We start from the raw sequence: 23,668 nt of genomic DNA, 5'->3' as shown, positions 1-23,668 counted from the left end.
ATGGCATCTCCACTGACAATTAAATGTTCATTCAAATAAAACTCAGATCGGAAATGAGTCTAAAACCTTTTCGAGTTTGATAAAGAGAGACATTAAAGGAAGTCAAATATTTTAATATCCATGATATTAAGAAAAAACACAATTTAACAACCTTTGAAACTAATGGACTCCGACGAACAGCAATAGTTATATAATTACACATCTTAACAAAACAGATAACAAAAAACTTACCAGAAATATCAAAACAATCACTATTTCTTTTTACATTGTGATAATGCATAATACTGATCATCATAAGCACAAAATATTTTACTTTCAAAGCATTAAAGTGCTCTTTCTTTGACCAGTTGGTGGTTAGTGGGTGAAAGTATGTGTGTCTGACAGTGAGAAGGCCTTGATAACGAAAATGGTTGCAAGTTTGGAACAAATCATTATCATGGTACAAAGTCATGTTGTTACTACAGACTATTTTGACACCATTACTAGAATTGCACCGGGATTAATCATGCTGCATGGCAACCTAGAAATGAAATTGGAATGTTGCTATTAAATGTCCACAAACAAGTGCCATGAAGAAACATACTAGATACACAACAAGCTGTAATCAATATATGAAGACCTTGCCCTGCAAGGCTTTTCACAATACACAGAGAAGGACGAAAATGCTACTGTCTTATATTGTGTCTTGGTAAACAGGGATGCTATTTTTAATTTATTATTCACAATTCTGATTGAATCCCTGTTATTAAGATATAATACTGATTTTGATATTTTGTTTCTCAACTGTTTTGCGATTACAGTATATAAGAATCAACACATTATGTCCTATGACTTAATAAAAAAGTAATGGATGCAGTGATATTACGTATTGAATGTGATTTCCATTAGGAGTTTTCATGAATACATGCTATTAATACAAAAGCCCATTAAACAATGAAATGATAAGGGTATACTGAACGAGAGGTCATCACATTATCATAATCGTTAGAAATATACAGGACTGTCTTCCTGTAGTTGTGAGTCTGATTTGCCATTCAGTTCTATACATTTGTTTCAAACAGGAGATACACCATCTTGAATCTAAATACCCCTTTTCAACCACATCTAGTCCAAAACATTTACAAGATACAGTATATACATTTATACAGGTGAAGGGTAAACTGAGAGTACAATAAATAAGTCAGTTGAGAATTATTTTTTTGTTTTCAGACACAAAATTGAATCTAGCAAGTAGTGAAATGGTTACACGTCTACTGTGACATTAGTGCGATTGTGCAATTGCTACATCTTATGTTCACCATAAATGAAATTAGATGCTGAAAAATGTGTCATGTATTATTGCACAGTGCAACCAAACAACACCCCATTTTCCAGAAAAAACCCCAACATTTTCCTCTTTAAACACACACTCATCAGAGTATCCAAAGTATAGTCCGAAACCATGTATGTTTAGCTTCAGCATTGCCTTGACAATGCTGTTGCCACAGTGGTATTTGCTATTTAGACTTGAGATGTCCTCTTTTGTCATCTCGTCAACCTTCTGGGTGGAACAATTTTTAAAGCACAAAATAAAGACTGCACAGGAAAGTGCATTAACACACTGAAAATGTTCCCAATTCAAAATGGAACTTGATGCAAAATCACTGACTGAAATGTGACAGCAACACCTAAAAGCACATTTAAAGACCCCGATCCGCATGCTTTTACTCAGTACAATAATATTAGCAAAACAGTCCAAAGATTTTTTTCGGGCTCAGTGAACATCACTTTCCATGAACTCCTCCTTGATGGAGTGCTTGTTACGTGACAATTTGCAGTCGGGCATGTCAAAACCAAAGTCAGCCCACTCGTCGGCAGCTGATGTCATCCCTGATGTTCCAACGACTCCTGACCTGTTGGGGATGGTTATGGTGTGGCGGACGCGAAAGTGCACAGCCTCCATGACACGCTGACGTTGCAGTTCCCCGCCGGCTGCCCCGATGGCGGCCATGGCAGAGGCAGCCATATTGCTGCTGGAGCGAAGAAGCTGCTGGCCGTGATAGTCATGGTGATGATTAGAGGCAGGCAGTTGGAGCGGAGCTCCTTGTTTCAAGTCCTGCAGACCTCGCCAAATGACAAGGCGGGACTGCTCCGGAATCTTCAGGGCACCTAAATCCTGGTAAAGACACAAAATTAGACATTGGAGGAGTGTAAGAATGTAGGAAAAAAGACAAGAAAATTAAAAGAGTGCATGTGCAATTTCGTGTTAGCTTATAGATTCAAAATATATGAAGCCTACTCATCAAATTGCTAGAGGTGAAAAACTCCACAGGCTACCTTTAGTAAGTCTAAGCAAAATTCCTTCTACTTACTTTCCTTATTGTTTTACGTTCACCATTTTTTGTTCTTTCCTTCACTGTTTCTTTTTTTATTATTGTGAATGCACGAACAGAGTGGTTACCTCCATGGAGAGAGTCTGGAGATGGTAGATAGACTGGAGGCCTTGGGAGGTGAAGTACTCAATGAAGTTCTGACAGCCCAGACTGGTTAGAAAACTGTGTGGGGAGAAAAGCAGGGCTGCTTAGACTGCTATTAGACCACAGCTACAAAGCTAGAAGTAGGACTTTAATATAAAAAAAAATCTACTTCATTAACACTAATGAAAAGTGCAGCTGTACTTGAGTAGAATAAAGGATATACTTGATAATTAGGTTCAGCATTTATTTTTAGAAAGAGCTAAATATAAAAGCACCTCAGTCTATTATGTAACATCATTATTTCACTATTCTAATTACTCAAGCTATTATTAGTTTTTGTCCAAACTTAGTGAAAGAATTAGATCACAGGTCATCAGGTCTAACCTCAAGTGTATAGAAACTATACATCTTGATTGATGCTCAGGAAGTAAAATTACAAACATGCATTTCTATTAATGATTCATAAGGCCACTCTTGCTTTGATGAAGAACCTTTATTATAAATACATGAAATGTAAAAGTTTTGGCAACATACACAGTGTAATGGAAAGGTAAGCTAACTGTGCAATGTAACTGTACAAAAAAACATAACAATCTGGAAACATGTTTAAAAGAATGTTAAAATTGCAAAGCAAAGTCTAAGTTTTAAAATGACTGCATTGACACATTATCTTAGAAAAAATATGAAAAAAACCCTGTTTAAAATTCAAATTAAAGAAATGAAACAATGGAAATTTCTTTTGAAGAAAATTCGCTGTAGTGCATTGCAAAGGATGGCTGTATACACAGTGACAGTATGAATGATTTTAGATGTTTGCGACACACAGTTTGCGCTATTGCGTGACATAACAAACCCTCTGGCAGCCATAGTGGAGGTCTACAACTCTTGAGCAGCTTGACAGTATGACCAGAGTAAATAGACATAATTGCTGTGCTGTTTTTGAATGGGACCTAATCAACACATCTGATTTAGATATTTAGCTTATGCAATGAGGAGCTAACACACTTTTATTTTCACTTAAAACATTCCTAAATTAACCAGCTCCCAAAACAAAACCTTGTCTTTTTTCCAGTTTTTATTATGTAGTATAGACATTAGTTCCATGCAGCCAATTCTCCAGTGGACCTTCATTATTGCACCAGCCATGGTTGTGTGGACATTTGCGATGTAATTGCAAGCTTTTACAGAGCAGCATCAATCAAATCAGACTGACTGTATAACACAGTTCCATCTAGACACATTTTGCTCCAAAAGGGAACTTTTCCTAAAATCTATTTGAAAAGTTTGTACGAACATGGCCAAACACTAACTCTTTTGGCTTCAACAGGGCACCGATTCATATATTATAACCCAACAAGTGCATCTGATTGTCTGCTGGCCCTTTACAGTAGGATAAAGAAGGAGTGTCATTGGAGGGTGAGGTACCTGACAAGGCTGGGGTCAGGATTATACGGAGGGGGCGGGCTGCAGTGGGAAGCAGACACTATAGTCTGACTGCTGTGGCCACCATTCATATCACCATTGGCCTGCATGTGGTGGCTGTTGAGCATGTTTGAACCTGTGAGAAAGGAGGGGTGATCAATACAATAATGAGCAGAACTGTACTAAAATGCCACAAACAGGCTCTCTCATTGATATTTTCTGATCAGACTTCTTACGACAAATTGGCCGGAAACATGTTTTATGACTACATCTGATTTGCTCTGACATAATCACTCACCCATATGAGCTATGGAGGTGGGGGCAGTGTGATGTTGCTGGGGCTGCTGCCCCACCAGCTGGTTGACCAAGGGCTGTTTGCTGAGGCCGCCGTGGGCATGAAGCTTGTTCATGTTGGACAGTGGAGAGTAAGAGGACGGGGATGCTATGTGGCTCCTAGAGAAAAGAGGAGAATGTGGCTGTGGTTAGAGGAGTGTGTGTATTTCTGTGAGTTTGTGAAGACACTTCACAACACATTGATGACATCATCAAGACTTAATTGTAGCTTTTATGAGGTTGTATTAAGTTTTATGAGATACATCATAAATAAATTTAAGTATTTCAGTGTATTTTTATGGGACTTTGGCGGATCCACTGATCATATTGGAGTGACTCACGGTCTCTGCAGAAGTTGCTGCTGTGTTTGTTGTCTGTAGGAGTCCACCAGCGGCTGTGGCACCAGCTCCACCAACTCCAAACTGTCTTTAATCTTCATCAGCAGCTCAAAGTTCTCACGACCACGGACCTACACACAAACCAAGCACATACAGTTAGACAACATATTATTTCCTGCCAGGGGATTATTATTATTTTAGGGTTCATTTGTTTTTTTGTGTTTGAAACAATGGTATTTGACTCTTTGCAGTCAAAGTACCTATTCATTCAATCATGAATGATTTGGGCAATTTAAAATCATTGAGTGTGTGAAATGCTCTTACAGGAATATAGTAAATCTCTTCTTCTCCGTGCCGCCTCTTCCTTAGGTTAATATTAGGACTGGGAATATTTGGTGGACTCTGTTTGAGATCTGGAAACGACAGAAACAGAATTGCAATCAAACAGAATTAAAACACATTTTTACAATCTTAAGGACCAAGATATGTTGGACCATTTTGGTTGATTGAAAGTATACCAACACCCAGGATATGTAAAAGTCATGAATCTTTAAGCTAAGCTGTGGTACTAAAACAAAGTTTACTTTGTTCAGTGGTCTTCTTTTTTCCAAAAGGGGCCAACAAACTCAACAAAAAAAATGAAAGTTCCTTGTAATAGCTTTAATCATTTAAAAGTGCAGTTAACATGATCGTGTCGGGTAATTCAACTCACTGCGCTTGTTGGCACTGCCATTTTTGGCCACACTGTCATTTAGGGCTTGTTGTTCCCTGAAGTGGTCTTCGTCTGCTTTGCGGTCTCGACCAGGACACGCACATATCCGACCTTCAAATGACCTTCTGCCCAACACCTGACCACTGCAGAGATGATTGGAAATACAAAATATATTCATCAAGTAAAATTTGTTAAGAAAACTCTGATGAAATGTTTTTTCTCCAAGTCCAAGTATGTCTTTACTATTCAGTTTTACTTAAGCTTGCTGGATCAATGCACTCAATATAACACAATACTCTGGCTGCAATCAAAGTTTTTTGCTAGAAAAAAATGCACATTATCATGGTAACTGGTATTGAAAATTAAATATATGTAGTAATGGACACAGTATATATAATCTGATGTGTATGTTTTGCAAATCCCATTGAACTGTGGGTTGGTCAGAAATAACACAGAGCTGAGAATTGTTAAATTCAAAAGAAGAACCTTGTCTGAACTATCCGTCTGTGTTTATGAACTGTGAACTGTTGACTTACTCCCTGGTTTCCAAAGTGATGATGATGAGGATGGGTCTCCTGTTCATGCCCCCCACACAGCTGCTGTTGCACATGAAGTTGTACAGGATGGTGGTAAACTCAGTCCCCACCTGAAACACAAAGCAATGAATCTTACCAATAAGGCATCTTAATATTGTTGCTTTGGGTGTTTAGACTTTGACACTTACAAGGGAATTTCAGGATTTTTAATGCTCAAACAACTTCAATCAACGCACAAGCAAACCCTCCATTTTACAGTAAATGTGACCCAATCACCACCAGAGGGCAGTGTTGCAGTGTTCTCTGATGTGAGGGGAGACAAACGTGCTTTCATTTACCTCCTCAGGCACAATCGCAGACATGATGGTTTCTCACACTTGTGCTTGTTTGGACATGCCTGGTATCTTTATTTATAGATGTGCTTTTCATGAAGAACTTCGCTGAAATTGACTGTTTCTCTGGTATGAACTTGACCGATCCATTGTGAGACTTGAACAATATTTGGGCTTAATGTACAAAATATAAGGGACATCTTTCATATATTGTGACATAGATGAGGACTTGAGTCACTGTCACTTGGGAATATTATGTGCATTCACTGTAGATCAAAATTTAAAGTTTAAAGTCCAGCGAGGTCCCTATAAGGAACCTAATACAATGCACTGTGCGTCTCTGTCTTTATAATACACAGTAGCTGATGTAGCACCAACCTGTGGAGCCTCGTAGGGCACGAAGACACTCTGCCGACCAGTGACAGGATCATCCACATACTGACAGAGGTTATTCCCTTCCACTCGGATCAGGTGACTGGCGGGGGCTGCTTGACCTATGGAGTAATTGATAGAGCAAAGGTGAGGACACAGTTCATGTAAGTCAAAGTGTCACACATACCAGTCTTGTTTATTAAAAGATTACTGCCCAAAATGTTTGGGCTTAGGGCAAAAATCACACCAAAATTAAGATTAGTGAATTAAGTATCCTCTCCTATCACTGTGATTGGCTTCATAACTCAGAATTATTGGTGTATTTTGGAGAAAAGTATCAAATATCCAAGTTCAAGCGGTCATGGTGAAATAATCTGGCTTCATACTGTCATTGAAGTCTCGTCCTAGTTCGTGGTTGGGGCACCGTTTGACCACTTCTGTGACGTGCTCCGCCTTCTTGTACACGGGCATGGCTCTGATGATACTGCCATGTGGAGGAGAGGAGGACAGTTTGATTTGGATCGGACAGGTCTTGGCAATCTGGCAGTAGAGCTTCTTCAGCAACGGAGAGTACTGGGTGGGATAAGAGCACAGGGACAGAGAGGCTCGAGTCAGTGAAAAGGGTCAATAAAAAGCAACTTCAAGTGTGCGAAAAAGCAACAATGAAAGATCTGTCTGTCTTAGATATTCTCACAATCAGTCAGCCACACTGAGTGCCTCTATATTTACATATTTCAAACTTAGCCACTCAGTTATCTATCAGCATGGCAGCTAAAGGAGTACTTTAAATAGTAGAGGAGAAGGTGGACAAATAAAGAGCTGGGTAATAATATGATGATAAAATAGTTGGGTGTGACCACAAGATGCTGTTATTGTCACATAAAATCATAACTGCAAGACAAATGTTATTTGAGGAAAGGGAGTGCATGAAAGGGAAAATACAAGAGAACTGTAAAACAGTCAACAGCAAATTTACATCTGTGTAGTGAAGGTAATTACTGTGTTATTATAATGAATAAACAATTATTATCCAGCAGACTGGGTTGTGGGTAGTAATGTGAGATGCTACAGCTGGCAGAGGAGAAGTGTGAGTTCAAAAGGAAAGTTTGGAAAAAATGGTTTCAGGTGTGTTCCAGGTGAACAACAAAAATAATGTATTTTACCTCTGCCAGTCACAGTAGGTTACAGTAAAGTTCAATAAGAATAATGTTAAGCTGTCTTCAAGTCTGCAATGACTCCTCATTTAACGGCTATTTATATGTGTGTAAATACCCGTACAGATGCATCCTAAGACACCAGGACCAGGGATGAAAAAAGCCTTAACATGCCCCGACACAATCGTGAAATCTCAAAAATCTTCTCTGTGGAATCAAACAGGGACCTTCTGGAAAAAAAAACTGAGAAGACAGTTGTCCTGTGTGGACATGCTACAATACGCCTGAATCCAAATGCCACAGCGCACTCTATGACAAAAATAATTCAAACATCAAGTTCTGGAGGATTTCATCAGATCATGAACCACTTACTGACTTACTGATAGCTTTCATGTAAGAAAAAAAAATCGTACATGAGATTGTTTTTAGTGCTTGAGTGAAACCCTGAACCCTGGGATTAACCAGATCTGTTAGCCAATTGTCACACATACAACATCTGTTGTTATCACTGGCCTTGAGAAATTACACAACATAAGCTAAAGTTCATTTTTGAAACATATACATTTAGTTATCACTTGGAGCATTACTGACTCTGTGAAAACATTTGTTAAAGTCTTCTGCGGCTCTGGAGGGAGCTGTCCCAAGCTTCAAAAAATAACCCTCATGATGTCATCGGGGTTGTCTCAGATTTACCAGAAAGCCTGTATTAAGTGGCAGTATGGAGTTTGAAGGAAGTAGACATTTAGGAGGCAGGAAGAGTCTAACAAAAGATGTTGTTTGAATTGCATTATGGGAAGTGTAGTATCCACTTGAACTTGACAATTATTAGAGACCAAAAGTTATATTTTGGCCTCTGCAGCTTTAAATTGAACTATTCCTTTCCAAAATATCTTAGTGCTGCACCCCTTTAATCCCACAAGTCACATCTAAACACACCTCTCCCCCTTCATGCAGGATAATTCTCAGTTTTTCCTTGTGAACTCTTGGACTTTGATCCTTAAAATATAATATGAAATATATAATATAATCTCTATAATATAATGGAGATTTTGGATTTTTCTATTGCAACGCATCAGTCAAATTTTTCAAATGTAAGTGTAGAAACTTTTAGAAACTCTGATTTAGCTCTGCCTCCAGACAACCTCTGGCTGGGAAAGACTCAGCCCTACACCAATAACTGCTTGGATTCCTTGTTGTGACACCGTTACTAAGCCCCTCAAAGCAACACGCACATTTTCCAACTCTCACACACACACGCACTGCGCACACACACACACACACACACACACACACACACACACACACCCTTAGGCGTGAGCACTCCCTTTAGGGTAATGGAAATACCTGTGCAAAACATTACCTTTTCCCACCTAGCTTTCGCTGACAAGTCTCAACAGCGCCTCCATACCATGAATAAATAATTTCTCTGAGATGTAACAGCCAGACAGATTTCTTATTTACAGACCGGGGACTTTTCCTGCAGCAACAATAACATCTCGAAAACTGAACGATCGCAACAGAAAAAATGAATAACAACTTTTTTAGTATGCGTTTGTGTAGAAGAATTCAGAAAGTACACTGACTTTGTGTTTTAGTATTTTTCCCTACATCGCTAATGCAATGATAAACATCGCATGAGGAGACAACAAGATGAGTTTGAAAAATATCTGTATTTATCTACATTATTACACAATGATAACGTCACTTTGACAAATAAATATTACTCATATTGGAGGACATGTTCAGTCCTATGAGCTAATCAGTCATTTTCAAAGACAAGGAGCGGGTTAACTGAGTACTCAAGGTTTTTGAGGAGGAGGACAAGCATTAAAAACAAGACTGTGTCCTCTGTCACAAACACTCCAACTATTTCCCTTTACCATTTTTGACTGACCCACACTCACACAGCCACAATATTACACGTGCAGATACGGTGCTTATGTTCTAGCCATGATGGTGCCAGCTGATTGGTGGTCAATAATGATTTGAAGTACCACATGCATGCTAAAATCCTGTTGGCCCAGGATTAAAGGGAACTATTGTAGACAAACAAATGTAGTTCTTTATCCACAAAAAAGAAAAGAGGAAAAAAATGGGATCAGTTGATAAGTTGCAGGATCAGCAGGGATCAGCGTGTGGTGATATTGTTTTTGAACACCTCGGAGTGCACGAGAAAGTCATAAATTACTTTTTGTGTCTTCAGTCTTCCCATGGGATGCCATGAGAGACGTCTCAACTCGTCCTCCACACAGACTAGTGTGCACATGCACCGACGACACATAGGCATGCACACACACACACATGAATCTGTGAGTCCAGAAGTGAAGCGCATTAATAAAAAATAAAAAAAAAACACACTCTACAGTATCTGATGTGTATCTTCTTGTACAGGCAGAGATCATGAGTGATGTAAAAACTTGGCTTTGTTTCAGGACGTAGAGAAGGATGAAGTGTCGGAGAGGAAGGAGAAAGAGAGAGAACAAAAACAATGACAGGCTTAGAGATTGTTTGCATTGTCAATGATATGGAAAAAATCATCAAGGTGAGCAGGAAGAGGAAATTTTGAAAGGGAATGAGAAATATTTCATTATAAACAGTAATCATTTCTAAATGCTCAAAAATTTAAGAAATCCCTGTTAAAGGTCTCCTGAATCTTCCCTATTAACCTTGGCCAAATACCAAACTTTCCACCAATCTTCAATGAAATCTGTTTACAATTTTGTGAGATATTACAAAATGTACTACCTGTAACGGACATGCATTGCAAAGAACCACTATGTCTTTTTACAACCAAGCTTCATGCACTGCAGACCCTCATCTTCTTAATCCAGACCAGACTACATGTTTGTTTTCTTCCACATAATTAACATTTCTTGAGGTCATCAGGGAGTTTTGTTTTACTAGGAAAATGTGATGTAATAGAAACAATGTAATTTGAACGACTAATCGTCTCTGGAATAGAAACATATATCCCTCCATCCTTCCATCCATCCATCCATCCATCCATCCATCCATCCATCCATCCATCCATCCGTCCATCCCTCCATCCATCCATCCATTCATCCATCCATTCATCCATCCATCCATCCATCCATCTCTGCCTCTACACGGTGGACCGGTGGAGGCAGGTCCCGACAGGCTCCTGGAGACATGGTGATAATTGCCAGGCTGTCATCCATATACACAAGCAACAGCATGCCCGCTGCAAATTCGCTTAACTGTCCAAATATCAATACGTTTACGCGCGCGTGCACACACAGAGTATGCATGTTGTACACCCCTCAGTCTACGCTGAACTCTGTACAGTCTGTAATTATGCTGGAATCAAATACATATAAAATAGGAGAATCTCATTCACCCTCCTTGACGTCATGATAATTGCTGTTTGTCTCTATGTGACTGATGAGGATATAAGGAAAGATGTAATGACCTTTAGTGTTTTTTAACAACAGTAATTATCTAAACCTGGCTCTCTGTAGTTAAAGACTTAACCCTGAGTCATTCAAACCTAATATTTTTGTCAAACATTTTTGCCTTAGAAAGCAATAAATTAGAAACTACACTGGAAAGTGTTGGTGATGAGGGAACTATCTGAGCCAAATATGATCTGAAAAAAATAATCCCAACCTTTTCAACCTGTTGACAGATCAGATACTGTAAACAGTATGTTGAATAGCTTCATATTGACTGGCAATCACCATACTCTCAAGGATGCATTTACCGTACTGACACAGTCCATAGAGATTGTAAAAGTAATGTGTAAGTGTCCTGGATTGATGGCATCCCACGATCCAGAGCATTTCCTGGCCAATGTTGATACTGGAAAATGTACACTGTTAGCTATCAATCCTAAAGGCTTAAAGATGAAGCACTTCATATACTGAACTTCTATAAAAAGCACTTTGCATTACAAATTGATCTGAATCAAACTTGCCTGTGTGTTGGCATTGATAAAACACATCTGAGGACTGAAATTTGTGTGAAAAATCTGCCTTATAGTGTGTGTTTCCCTCAATCCATTGCTCGGCAGGAAGGCCAGCGGTGATGTGGCCACGGATGATGCATGGGGAAAGGAAGGGAAGGGTGCATTGTGCAGGGCGTGTTGGGACCTGTGTCCTAACAGAGAGAGGCTAATAGCTGGGAAGAGCAGCTTCTGACAAGCCGCCGTGCAGTGCATGCTTGAGCCCGCAGCCACCGCATCACACCCCCTCACTCCTGACACATACTGTACATGCACACGCACACACACACACACACACACACACACACACACACACACACACACACACACACACACACACACACACACACACACACACATAAACTAAAGTCTAGGTGTACGGAAAGAGGTCTTATTATTTGACAAGGCTGAGGTGTTAGATCTCATTTCCAGTCACAGTGCGTCCAAGCCAAGAATCATCTTCAAGAGGCAAGAGAGCGGCAGAGTTTCAGAGCTATTATCACTAATGCACGGCGTCTTGACGAGACAGGAGGGGGACTGGAGGATTACCAGACTAGCTTAACATGGGTTTGAATGGACTTACTGTATGTGGAAACAGTATGATTGTGTCTTCTGTTCCCATCATCTCCAGGTTTCTCTTCTCTTCTCTTCTCTTCTCTTCTCTTCTCTTCTCTTCTCTTCTCTTCTCTTCTCTGAGGTGGTGGCCCGTTGTGTGCAGACACAAACCTAACCTCCGTCAATCATTCAGTTGACAACTTGAGAAGCGGGGATTTCATGAAAAATGCTTGATGCAATAGGCATTTCTCGTAATCTCCCAAAGTACTGCATGCCACCCGCTCTTAGTGGGAGGCAGAGGGGTGGGGATGGGGGGCGGCTTGGTAGCTGATTACAGTCAATATGCCCCTATGGCGCTTGGCATTCCCCACTGCCTGAGGCCGCAAGAAATAAGCCTGAAAACCAGAGACTGTTAACTCTTTCATATAAACAAGGTGACTAAGTCTGGTCCACATAGTCATCCTTTTTTTCAAGCATGTCCAAACTTGGGCCTCCCATTGAATTTTGCATACATACACACACCAAGATGTGCATACACATTAGAAACACACCAATCCTCATGCTCTCCTGGTGTTATTTTGGGGGGAATCCCTTCCCATTCTCAGAAATGTGGTCATTCCTGAACAGGATTGACCGTAATCTAAAACTAACACTTCTAAAACAACTCACTGATGTGATCTGAGCCTGGAGCTTGAACAAACCTTGGAAAACCGTTATGTACACTTGGTTTTCTTGGCTTTGTTTATTCTGTGAAACATGATCAAACTTTCATTTTTAATTTTCCTGTCGCGCTGCAACAAGACGTTGATTAGTTGCTGACTACTAATTATTCCTGATTGTTATATGCAGATATTTTCCAGTTTCTTTACTTTTCTGTGTATCTTTCTCTAACCAACTGAATATCTTTGGGTTGTGAATGTTTGAGGATGTGATCTTGGACTTCGGGAAACACTGATCATTGAACATTTGTCACCGTTTTCTGTGATTTTGTAGACCAAAACACTCTTAATTGAGAAAATAATCAACAGATTGATCAACAATGAAAATAATTTTTAGCTGCAACCCTATTTCTTTGCTTGCATTTTAAGAAACTATACCATTTCTAAAGCTTCCTGTAAGGCCATCAGTGGTATCAAAATGTATCCTACAGGAACACATGCATCATTTCACACATTGAAAACGTTGTTGTTCCCTATCTACTGTGTAATAACACTTCAACACATCCTCTGATACTTTGCTGATCTTATAACCGGGTGTGCAAGTTAAAACAATGCATTAAATTAAACTCAGCAAAAGCTAAAATCACCCAGTTTTTCCCTCATTTTAATCCCTCCTGTTTAATGGCAGCAAAGGCATCTGAATAATCACAGGTCTCCTCACAATCCTTTTTCTGCTGCGCCATCATCTGCATCTTAAGTCGTGTGCCAGTCAAACACTCCTTTGTCTCTCCTCTCCTGGTTACAAAAAAAAAACTGCTGACAGGTGGTTTTGAAGCCGCCTTCTTTGTTCTCAGAATTAGGATCATTTTCAAACTATTATCCATGCAAACCAAAGCCGTTTATTTTGTTGCAAAGCAGTAGGAGGGACTGCAGTGAGTTGAGACACTGAATCAGATGCTCTGTTGGCAGGCACCCTTCATGTCAAAGTAAAAGAAAAACTGATTTGATTTGATGTAATTCCTTAATCAGGTTATTAAGAACATTCAAAACTGTGAATTAATAGGAGAATACGGGACGTTATTTTGGAGGGCAGTGTAGCAATAATCATGTTTAACCAAACAGGTTGAAACATGTTCCTGCCATATTTCAGGATTTCATTTCATTGCAGTGATTTCTCAGGTAAAACAAACTATAATTTTTTCTCCGTGTTGTCCTTTGTTTTCTGTCAGTGTAGTTTGGCTGTGAGAAAACGTGAGTCAGAGAATGGGAGTGAGAGACAGGAGTTGACAGACGTATTTTAGGAGAGGACGGAGCGAAACTTTAGGCGCCACAGGTGACAGCCATGAGTGTGTGTTAAGCACTGAGGAAGAAAGAGACAGAGAGAGAAAAGCGGCAGGTCAAAGACCACCGCTCTAATGTTTAGAGGGGGATCTTCTTACATCACTGAGGGCTGAGTAAAGGAGCCCACCATGCATGGTTACTTCCAGCAAACACAGCCGCTGAGGAGCCCCTCGGTCCATCACAGGCCTGAACGCTCAGAGACACATGAAGACGCACACAGTTTGTCTATTTATTCTCTTGTTTCAGGGAGGTCAACTGTGTGACAGTTGGAGGTGACACCTCTCTAGCCGGAGACCTCTTGTCGTGTCATGACAAATTACACAGCTCCCGTTTCACCTGTCTCTCACCACCATCAGATCACAAAGTAGTTGTGTGGTTTGGTGAAGTCTTGCCCTAAGCTCCTAAGTACATGTTTTTTTTGTTTGTTCTTATCCTATTTTGAATGGTAAAATGTAGTAGTGTACTACTACTGCTACCGTGTATTGGCAGAAAGAGCATCAGCTGTGAGAGGAATTATTTTCCGAACAATAGATGTTAACGTGTTAATTTGTCCCTTTTGCAAATCAACCTGTGGAGTCTTAAAAGTGTGTCCTAAAAGTTGAAAGTCAAATACCAGATCTTGACCACTACATTGTCATATATTTTATCTGCATTGATCTCATACAGTGAAGCAATATGACACATTAATTCCTAGACTTACACTTATACTGTAAAGGGAACTAACTAAATCCTGAAATTTATATTCAACCATGTGCTTTAAAATAAAATGGACTCTAATGACAAATTGAGTGCTAGAACTGTCTACAAAGACAAAACACACATGGGACCAAAAACTTTCCTGACCACGCACCGAACTCTCCCTGTTGCATTCATCACATACGATTTGACTGCGGGGGGTGAGTGGAGGACAAGATGAATCACTGAATGATGCACTACTTTCTCTTGCACGCGACACGCCTGCAACATGTGCTGGCTTGAGTGAGTGTGCGTACATGTGTGTGTGTGTGTGTGAAAGTATGTCTGTGTGTCCATGTTTATGTGTGCGCAAGATAGTTACTCAGTAAGACAGAGGGCCAGAAAGAAGAGAGAAGGAAACACACACACACACAAACAGCATGCCAAAGCCAAGAAAGTGTGTGTACTCACGGTCCATGTGGCAGACTTGGCGGTGCTAGACTGCTGGAAGGACACCTGGAAGGCGTGAAGACCGGGGTAGTCGGTGTTGGAGGGGATGGCCGGGGCAGGCGACAGGCCCTCGAAGGTGGAGTTGGGCTGGGAGTATGGTGAGGGGGTGGGCACGGCCGACGAGGAGGCGTTCTCGGAGCTGTAGGGGCTGGCGGACGTCGCGCGGCTCCCCAGGCTCTCCATGCTGCTGCTCAGCAAGTTGTATTGGGACTGTGGAGAGAAGAAGAGGGACGAGAATGAGGGAGGCGAGGAAGGAGGGAGGAGAGAGACGGAGGGAGGGCACAGGTAGAGGTGCAGGAGACACAGGGGCTTAAAGGGAGGTCGGATTACACTGGGATGGGTGAGTTGCGGGAAGTGTGTGGGACGGGTGCATGTGTAACTGTCCGGGTAGGTGTCCAAAATCACCTTTTGAGCACTTTTGTGTGACCTACACAGACACAAACGTGTGTGTTTGTGTGTGTGTGGGTGTGTGAGAATGAGTGTAAGTGTGTGGCAGTTGCAGTGAGGTCCCCACAGTAGCCACCTTCGGGCTATATGAGGCAAGTTGTAAAACACGGGCGTAATCTGCCTAATTGCCTGCCGTTCCCTTCTTGTCTTCTCCACTGTGTTTGAGCAGAGGGAAGATTTGTTGCCCTGTCAAAGTTAACACTCTGTGAGGCCCATATATATATATAGTTGTACAGGGACTCAGAAGCTACTGTAGAAAGAAAAAAATGTTATTACCATCCATGCTCATGTGTTGATTCCTTCTCACGCTACTTGAACAAAAACACAGAAAAGTCGAAAAAGCAGAAACAGCCAACAACAGTCCTACTGCCAAACTTCTACTTATCAGCACCACAAAATTACTTTCTTTGACCAACAGGGAATCCATTATCCAACCATTTTAGCATCAGCTGCTTCAGATTCAACAAGACAAGCCAACCAACACATAATAATATGAAAAGACAAATAATCAAAATCACTAATATAACAAAATAGTCCCAGATTTATCCCTTCTGCATCTACAGTGCAGATATAAGGCAAATAACTGAAAGTGGTGCACAGTGAGCGGGGGAAAAAAAGAATTGTTACCTTCTTTTTCACGTAGTACATCCTCTACTGCTTGAGTCTCATTTGTCAACTCTTCCGTCAGAAACGTCCAAACACAGCAAAGCAAAGAGAGCGCGAGACCATAGCCAAACCAGAGAGTTCAAGTAAGGTGTGCATCAGTAGACACACCACACAATCACACACAAACACACACACTCACACACACAGACAGACACATGTGCAGCCAGGGATAGACGGGGGGGAAAAAGGTGAGGACTGGTGTGGAGAGAGAGAAACTATAAACTGAGAGGAGGGGAGAGAAGGAGAGAAGGAAAGAGAGGGATGGGAACCCAAAAAATGGTACGACGTTCTAATTATGGCATGCCCGGACTTAGACGGCAATGCCGGGGCGCATGTACGCACATGCTCCAAAACACCTTGTGAAGGCCTGCACTAAGTAAACACTGTCTGGTCTGACGGAGAGTCAGAGAGAGAGAAAGAGGGAGAGAGAGAGAGAGAAGGAAAACACATGAAAGAACAGGAGTTCAAGGGTCACCACCCAACCAGTATTGTATATCAATATAGCATTAAATCAGCAGTCAGGGCTGAACATTTTTTGTTTTTACTTTTGGTTAAAATCTTGAAATCTATCAAAGCTCATACAGTAATGACAGGGAATATTATTTACCCCTTTTTCATGGGGATTCAGATATTAATATTTATGTTGTACACATAACGTACCGCCAATTTGAAAGAATGCATCCTGTCTGCCCAAACTTTGTCAAAGAGGACTAATAAAGTTTTGAAATGCCCTCTCCAGCTGGAACATTTAACAGGAAATGACCTCTTTGATCCCTGTGACCCGTCAGTCACTTGTTGATTATTCAGAAAAAGCACTGTCAGTATATCAGACAACATGAGTATGTAAGCTGCAAACAAATAAGCACTACAATCTTTCACCTTACCCCCCACCCCCTCACTGCACACCTCATGTTCAACTAGACTTCAGATTTAGATTTAGACTACACCACACTCTTAAGTTATAAGAGCATTACACAGCATCACTTCTCCTGATCCTGCCCCTCAGCTCAGACACTGACAACACACACAGACACAAAAGCAGAGACAAAGTTGCACAATATGTATAATATGTACACTTCATGTGTTTCCGTGTCATGGTACGTCAGATGAAAGCAGAGGGAAGGGTCAATGTCCCAGACTTAAAACAAACTGTGTCGGTTAAATGAGGATACAGGCATGCGTGGGTGTTTGGATCTATACGTCGACTCTCACTCAGGTACGAGCAGCACAACACACATGGGAGACATCTAGGTTCAGACAATTAATGCCAAATAGCTGTTCAATTGTTTAACTTCTAGTTGTGCAGCCTAAAATCCTGAAATGATTAACTGATTAGTCAGTCGACAGAAATTCAGTTCGACACTACTTCAATAATCTATGCATCGTTTCTTTATTTCTTTCTCTCTTCTTTTTTGTTATATATGACAACCAACTGAATATCTTTAAGTTTTTGAGTGCTGGTTTGGAAAAAAAACATTTCAGATGAATCAATAAAAAATTGTTTGCGCTAGCCTTAATCAAAAGTCTTTAATGTCTCATGTCAGTCAGTGGAAAATAGGGAAGCTACAGAATGTGACAGCTGTTAACCACCTTTGAAATCGTCCTCTTACAGATATTGTGAGAGGCGCTTTACAGACACAAGGTGAGCCCAGGTGTATGTGAAAAAAACCCACTTGACACACACATGCACACACACACACTGTCACACAGACCCATGCACTCACAGGTGTGCTTGCTCTTAATACCTAGACTCGATTCGCGACAAGTTGAAACAGAGCTAAAAACCTCCGCCGCCACTGTGTGAGCAAGTGTGTGTGTGTGTGTGTTCACTGTGTGTAAGTGTTTAAGCCTCTCATCCCAACAGCATCTGATGTCCCCTATGGGCAGCCATCCCGGTAGCTGCCGCTCAAAGCCGAGCTTTAAAGGCTCAAAACATTTAGAAACCTAGGTAAGCCGGCCACAACACCCCTCACTTGTCAAGATGATTGAAACATAATAGGCTGAGGATAAGCGGAGTATCACTCTGCTAATGGCCTCTGTTTACAGCTACTCATTAAACCGGACTCTATAGTTTCACACAGAGTCACACAGATTGTCATGTGGCTCTGCTAAATTAAGGAAAACAACAGGACCAAAATGAAAAGTTAGGCTACATCAATGAATGACACGGCATCATATATGACAACTGGAGCATGTCTAAAGGAAGCCAGCTGTGTTAAACAGAGGTGAGAATGAGAGGAGGTGAAATGTGGCCTGATATGTAGGACGGTCGCCCCCTGTTGGGAATATTTAGCATGTGTGCATAACCTAGATATACCATCATTCTCAAGAGGCCCACATCCATGCCAACCAGTAGAATTTGTATTTATTTTAAACACATTTTAAGTAAACATTGATAGATTACTCTAACATCTTCAGAGTGACTTACTTCAAGGTTAATGTCAGAGAAAGATGACGGAAAGTAAAAACACAGCTTGCCTTTGCATCATGTGACCGTACCAAAATGTCAGGTGCATGCCTCACCAACCATCTCCCTAAATGAATCCAACTTGTTAATGCAATGATATAGAAACTGGGAATACATCTAATCCTACTACCACTTACGCATGCATGAAAAGTAAAAGAGAGCACAGGCCTGATTTTCAAATGTCAGCTCACTCTCAAACAGCTGATGAGTCATGAGCATGCACAGGTGATCTCTTCCATCTGTTTGACTGCCACCAATCTCAACCACATACAGTAACTTCTACATCTCCACTACAAGACCAGTAAGACACTATTTTCAAACAGTTTTATAAAGCTCCTGGATATGCCAACACATAAAACAGTTTTCTGGTCCACTTACCACACTACACAGCATCTTAAGCCTCCTGAAAGATAAGATGGAGGGTTTCTATGAAGTGTCCTGGCCCTTATAGGACTTACACTCTGCTGTGGTGGCTGCAAGAGTCCGAACCTCCGTGGCCGTCTGACCCCTCTGTGGAGCAGGACATGATGGGGGATACAGGAGACGTCCTGCCTCTCTTCTTCTCCACTCTTTTTTCCCTTGCCTGACGGCCTTCTCAACTTGCCTTGCATCTAACAACAAATCCTCCCTCCGCCCCCTTATTTCTGTCATGACTATTCATTAACTGGCCAGGCAGGCCCAGGCTTGCCCTCCTAAAGATTAGATCCAACCAATATTCCAGATTAGAGGGGGAACCAAGGTGTGTTCAAGAGTGACTTCTGATTTCATATTTGGAAGACAGAGATGGATAAAGTAAGTAAAATGTGCTTGATGAACCTGCAAATATGTTGTAACAGAACATTGGTAAAAGAATTACATTTGTAAGACACTTGCGATGCATATGACGTTTACACCAAGCAACAAAAATATGCACGGGAAAACACCTGCAAGCATAAGTGCATGTTAGTTGATGCACATAGACACACCCCAGCCCTACAGATGGCAGTGAAGCAGCAAGGGGTCCTGGCTTGGGGTTTAATTAGCCCTCCCCCAACACACACACACATGCAGTCCCTACAGACTGCTCAGCAGGGAGATAGAGAGGGAAAAGGCTGCAGAGGAGAGGGAAACTACATAGGAGGGAATCTCCTGAACACTGGAGGGAAAAAGTGAAAGGCTGCTTCAAACAAAATGGGATCTTGGAAGTGTGTGTGTGCGTGTGTGTGTGTGTGTGTTTGTTTGTTTCTGACAGGCTGAAAAAAATGATTTGCCAATTGGGAAAATGCTGATTCTTTAGGGCCGTTGTTCAGGATTGGGTTTGTGGTTTGGATTAGGGTTGTTAGGGTCTAATGAATGTAAGTCTAGTAAAGTCACCAAAAGTGACATGGGTCAATGTGTCTGTGCTCGCGCTCACAACGAAAACCATCAGGTAACAGAAATACTGTGCAGCTTCTCAAGATAAAACAAAGATTGACCGCAAAACTGGAGTTGGCCCATGTTCCTACCATCACATTGTCGTTCATGTCCCTCAGCTGGTAGACATCCATGGAGCCTTCGGCAGCGTTGCGGTGGTTCCCCGGTGTGCTGGTGGAAGGCACTGGGCGCTCGCCTGGCTGGCTGCCTGGGGGGAGCTCAAAGTAGGTGCTGTCTGGTTCCCTGTGAAAACACAACAGCAGGTATACGTGTATATTGTTAAATATAATATCAAATAATATAATTATTTACAGTTTAAGCAAGAGATGAGTGGCTGAAAATGCTAGCAATTGTTTGTCTTTGACTTGAATTATCTCACTAGAGAAGTTCTAATAAATATTTAAATTTCTTCAAAATGTTATCCAGCATTAAAGAACGACATTGCTTTCTCCCTCATGCTCTATGGACTGATAGTATCAAGTTAAAGCTCATTTTTTTTGTCAATTATGAGTATATAATAATCTATTTGGTGCTGACAGAATCATATGTGTTTTGTATTCGTGCCTGATGCATTTCAAATTTTAAATAAAACCATGATGTCACTTGGAAAATATGTTCATCGAGCCTACGGAAAGTAAAACATTCGTCAGCAGGTGTTGTTGACACTCACAGGGAGCTCCACAGGTGCTCGAAGGTGCCTCCGTCTTCAGTGACAGTGGACTGGGACATCTTAGAGGATAGATAGTCTGGTGAGGGGCAGATCACTCTGCAGAGCATGCACACACACACACACACACACACACACACACACACACACAGAGAGAGAGAGAGAGAGAGAGAGAGAGAGAGACTTATTTAGTATAAGCATGGTCGTAGAAAACAAGAGTTAATTAAATTAAATTACAGTAAAACAGACTTAAAAATTTTAAAAAGCTACAACTGGAAACAAACTACTGGTTCATACACTCATTTTATCAGTGTTCAAAATGGAGAGGAAGCAGTTCAACACACACACAAACACACACACACACACACACACACACACACACAAATAGGCTACACGCATTCATCCAGGTGTGATCACACCAATGTAGTCCCAGTGAGGTGGCACAGGGTGTCAGGGGGCCTGCGCGTGCCCAGACCTGCCCGCCTCATCACCGTTTCACTCCGAGGGGAAGCGTCCTTCTTCTTCCCTCTGCAAAGTCTGAGCATCACCTCCGCCGACTCTCAAATAACACAGCCTCTACTGCAGCCTTTAAATGTGTTCCGACACTGACCAAACCCAAACAGAAAGTGAATCTACAGTTTGCAGAATGATCGCAGCTCGATCCAGCGAAAGAGAACTCGGTGTTTTTGACAAAGCAGATGAGAAAGACCTTACAGGTTTTAGAAAATGTGAGCTACCTGCAAGGGGAGCATCCGGGCCTCTTTGTGAATACCTCGAGTTTCCAAATTAATCCGTGCTCGCCTTGCGCATGAACAGAAAGTCAAATGAATCGCAGGCCTGCCGCGTAAAGCTGAAAAACGGAAGTTCTCGATCTATTCTCCAGTTTGATCACATCCAACACAAAACCCCGTCGGGCATATTCGGTCGTACCAAAGTTTACTATAATCACAGTTGCAAACCACAGCCGCGTCATATCTCCTTAGTAACCCCTCTGAAGGACTGCACAAGAAAAAAATGTGGCAAAGGTGCATTTAAAGACGCAAAACACATAAATGGAAAAAATAAAAAAAGAATGATCATCTTTAGGTAATGATTAATTTTGCTGCAGGTGTATTTCGAAAGTGGCCCTGTCCATTTAAATGTTCATTCTTTTTACTGTAGCCTAACCTTATCTACATGTGACAGTTTCCACTGTTGGCCTCAATCGATTGAAGATATGCAGCTCAGTAAACATCTCAAGTGATGTCATCACAAAGGTTGTTTTTTTTCTCTTTTATTCAAACAGATCGTGTGACGAAGTTCAGATTCATGCTAAAAGATCCAGTGGACGTGACTTGAAAAAAACAAAACAAAAAACAAGATGGACTACAGCACTAAAGAGGCCTGCAGCGCGCAGACATCATTTGCTCCGCAGCAGCTGCGGCTGCAGGTTCCCGCTGTTCCCGAGGTGGCTGCCGCCGCAGAAACCAGTTCCCGTTCCCAGCTCGACCTCCAGTGCCGCCTCGTCTGATCCCAGAGCAGCTCGTGTGCTGGCGCAGGGGATCTGACAAGGCGTCACTGCAGGACGAGCAGAGGAGAGACCGCGGGTCGGCCTCAGAGCTCTGGGCACATTAATTGGGATTCCACCTGGACACTGACGAGTTTTTCACTTAGTCCTAACATCAGTCAGGAAAAACTGTAAATGAATGATTATCTATTAGGCTGCTTGTGATCTGTATGGACGTGCGCATGTTGGGACTTTTCGGTTTTCTTAATCAGAGTGGGAAATATGAATAGGCCTACATATTGCCTTTGAAGAAGGCATAACTTATTATATCATAGGTCTATAAAATCAAACGCTGCCCATAAACACGTTGAAGATAGAAAGATAGAAGCTCTGGAACAGTAAAGTGCAAATTAAATATGAACAAAAATGAATGTGCATCGATGAGCGTTTGGTTAAAATATTCGATTATCTGCCAATTTCCTTCGATTTCTAATATCCACGCCCGTGTTGTGTCTGTAAGCACGGCCTCTGCTGGTTCTTTGCCTAAATGTCACACAATCCTTTTTAAAGCTTGACATTGTCTCTGATATTCACCTGTCTCTACTTTGCGTCTCCACTCCGGGGTTACGGAACCCATGACAACACACACACACACACACACACACACACACACACACACACACACACACACACACACACACACACACACACTTATGCACAATGCCTTCCCCAGGGCCACTTTATGCAAGAAAATACAGGGTCCCAACTGAGAATAAATTAATTTTAAAATTGTTTTAGACCCGATCCTCCACAGCCCCTAGTGAAATATTTCATATGAGGATTCAAAGGATGAGCCTGTCGCCGCTCATGATTCACTGGGTGTCTCTCGTTATTCAAAGCACTGAAATGTATTTAAATATGAAAACTATATTATGCGTTAATATAAATAACTCAGCCTTTTGTTGATATTTATTACAAAGAATGATACTGAGCAATATGCTAAAAATAATTAACAGCACTAAGATTTTGTTTCCAACATTAATAATTTGAACACAAAAATCGAAATGTCGACATTATTATAAGCCTACAATTATGCATATGTCTACTGTAGGGATTATATCAAAGGCCTGCATTTTTATTTAGACACATGTTTATCATTATTATTGTTGTTATTATTATGTGGCCTA

At 41.2% G+C, this 23,668-nt stretch overlaps 1 protein-coding gene and 1 long non-coding RNA gene across 7 annotated transcripts in view; one reads left to right on the top strand and one right to left on the bottom strand.

Moving 5' to 3' along the window:
* The window catches only part of LOC311264849, an 83,536-nt gene extending 76,958 nt beyond the window's left edge, over positions 1-6,578 (top strand). For all 3 annotated transcript variants that reach the window (XR_014623495.1, XR_014623496.1, XR_014623497.1), the window contains one exon: positions 6,489-6,578. This is a non-coding gene — a long non-coding RNA (uncharacterized lncRNA). The remainder of the gene's footprint in view (positions 1-6,488) is intronic.
* Positions 154-23,668, bottom strand: part of tp73 (tumor protein p73) — a 27,268-nt gene continuing 3,753 nt past the window's right edge. The window contains exons 1-14 of one of the 4 annotated variants that reach the window (XM_084365994.1): positions 23,076-23,097; positions 20,999-21,094; positions 20,421-20,571; positions 15,318-15,566; positions 6,888-7,074; positions 6,508-6,623; positions 5,798-5,907; positions 5,262-5,404; positions 4,874-4,962; positions 4,553-4,680; positions 4,177-4,331; positions 3,882-4,014; positions 2,441-2,534; positions 154-2,155 (exon numbers count right to left, since the gene is read on the bottom strand). In XM_084365994.1, coding sequence (XP_084222120.1) covers positions 1,754-2,155; positions 2,441-2,534; positions 3,882-4,014; positions 4,177-4,331; positions 4,553-4,680; positions 4,874-4,962; positions 5,262-5,404; positions 5,798-5,907; positions 6,508-6,623; positions 6,888-7,074; positions 15,318-15,566; positions 20,421-20,571; positions 20,999-21,057 — 2,016 coding nt within the window. In that variant the 5' untranslated portion in view covers positions 21,058-21,094; positions 23,076-23,097 and the 3' untranslated portion in view covers positions 154-1,753. Of the gene's footprint in view, positions 2,156-2,440; positions 2,535-3,881; positions 4,015-4,176; positions 4,332-4,552; positions 4,681-4,873; positions 4,963-5,261; positions 5,405-5,797; positions 5,908-6,507; positions 6,624-6,887; positions 7,075-15,317; positions 15,567-16,430; positions 16,791-19,394; positions 19,474-20,420; positions 20,572-20,998; positions 21,095-23,075; positions 23,098-23,668 lie in introns of those variants that run through there. The other 3 variants (XM_084365993.1, XM_084365996.1, XM_084365995.1) reach the window with 3 other exon arrangements.

Source organism: Pagrus pagrus (assembly GCF_965226575.1).
Source record: "Pagrus pagrus genome assembly, chromosome: 11".
In the NCBI taxonomy this organism is placed as follows: Eukaryota; Metazoa; Chordata; class Actinopteri; order Spariformes; family Sparidae; genus Pagrus; species Pagrus pagrus.
Note: the sequence above shows the minus strand (reverse complement) of the source record. Positions and strands in the feature narration are given on the sequence as shown.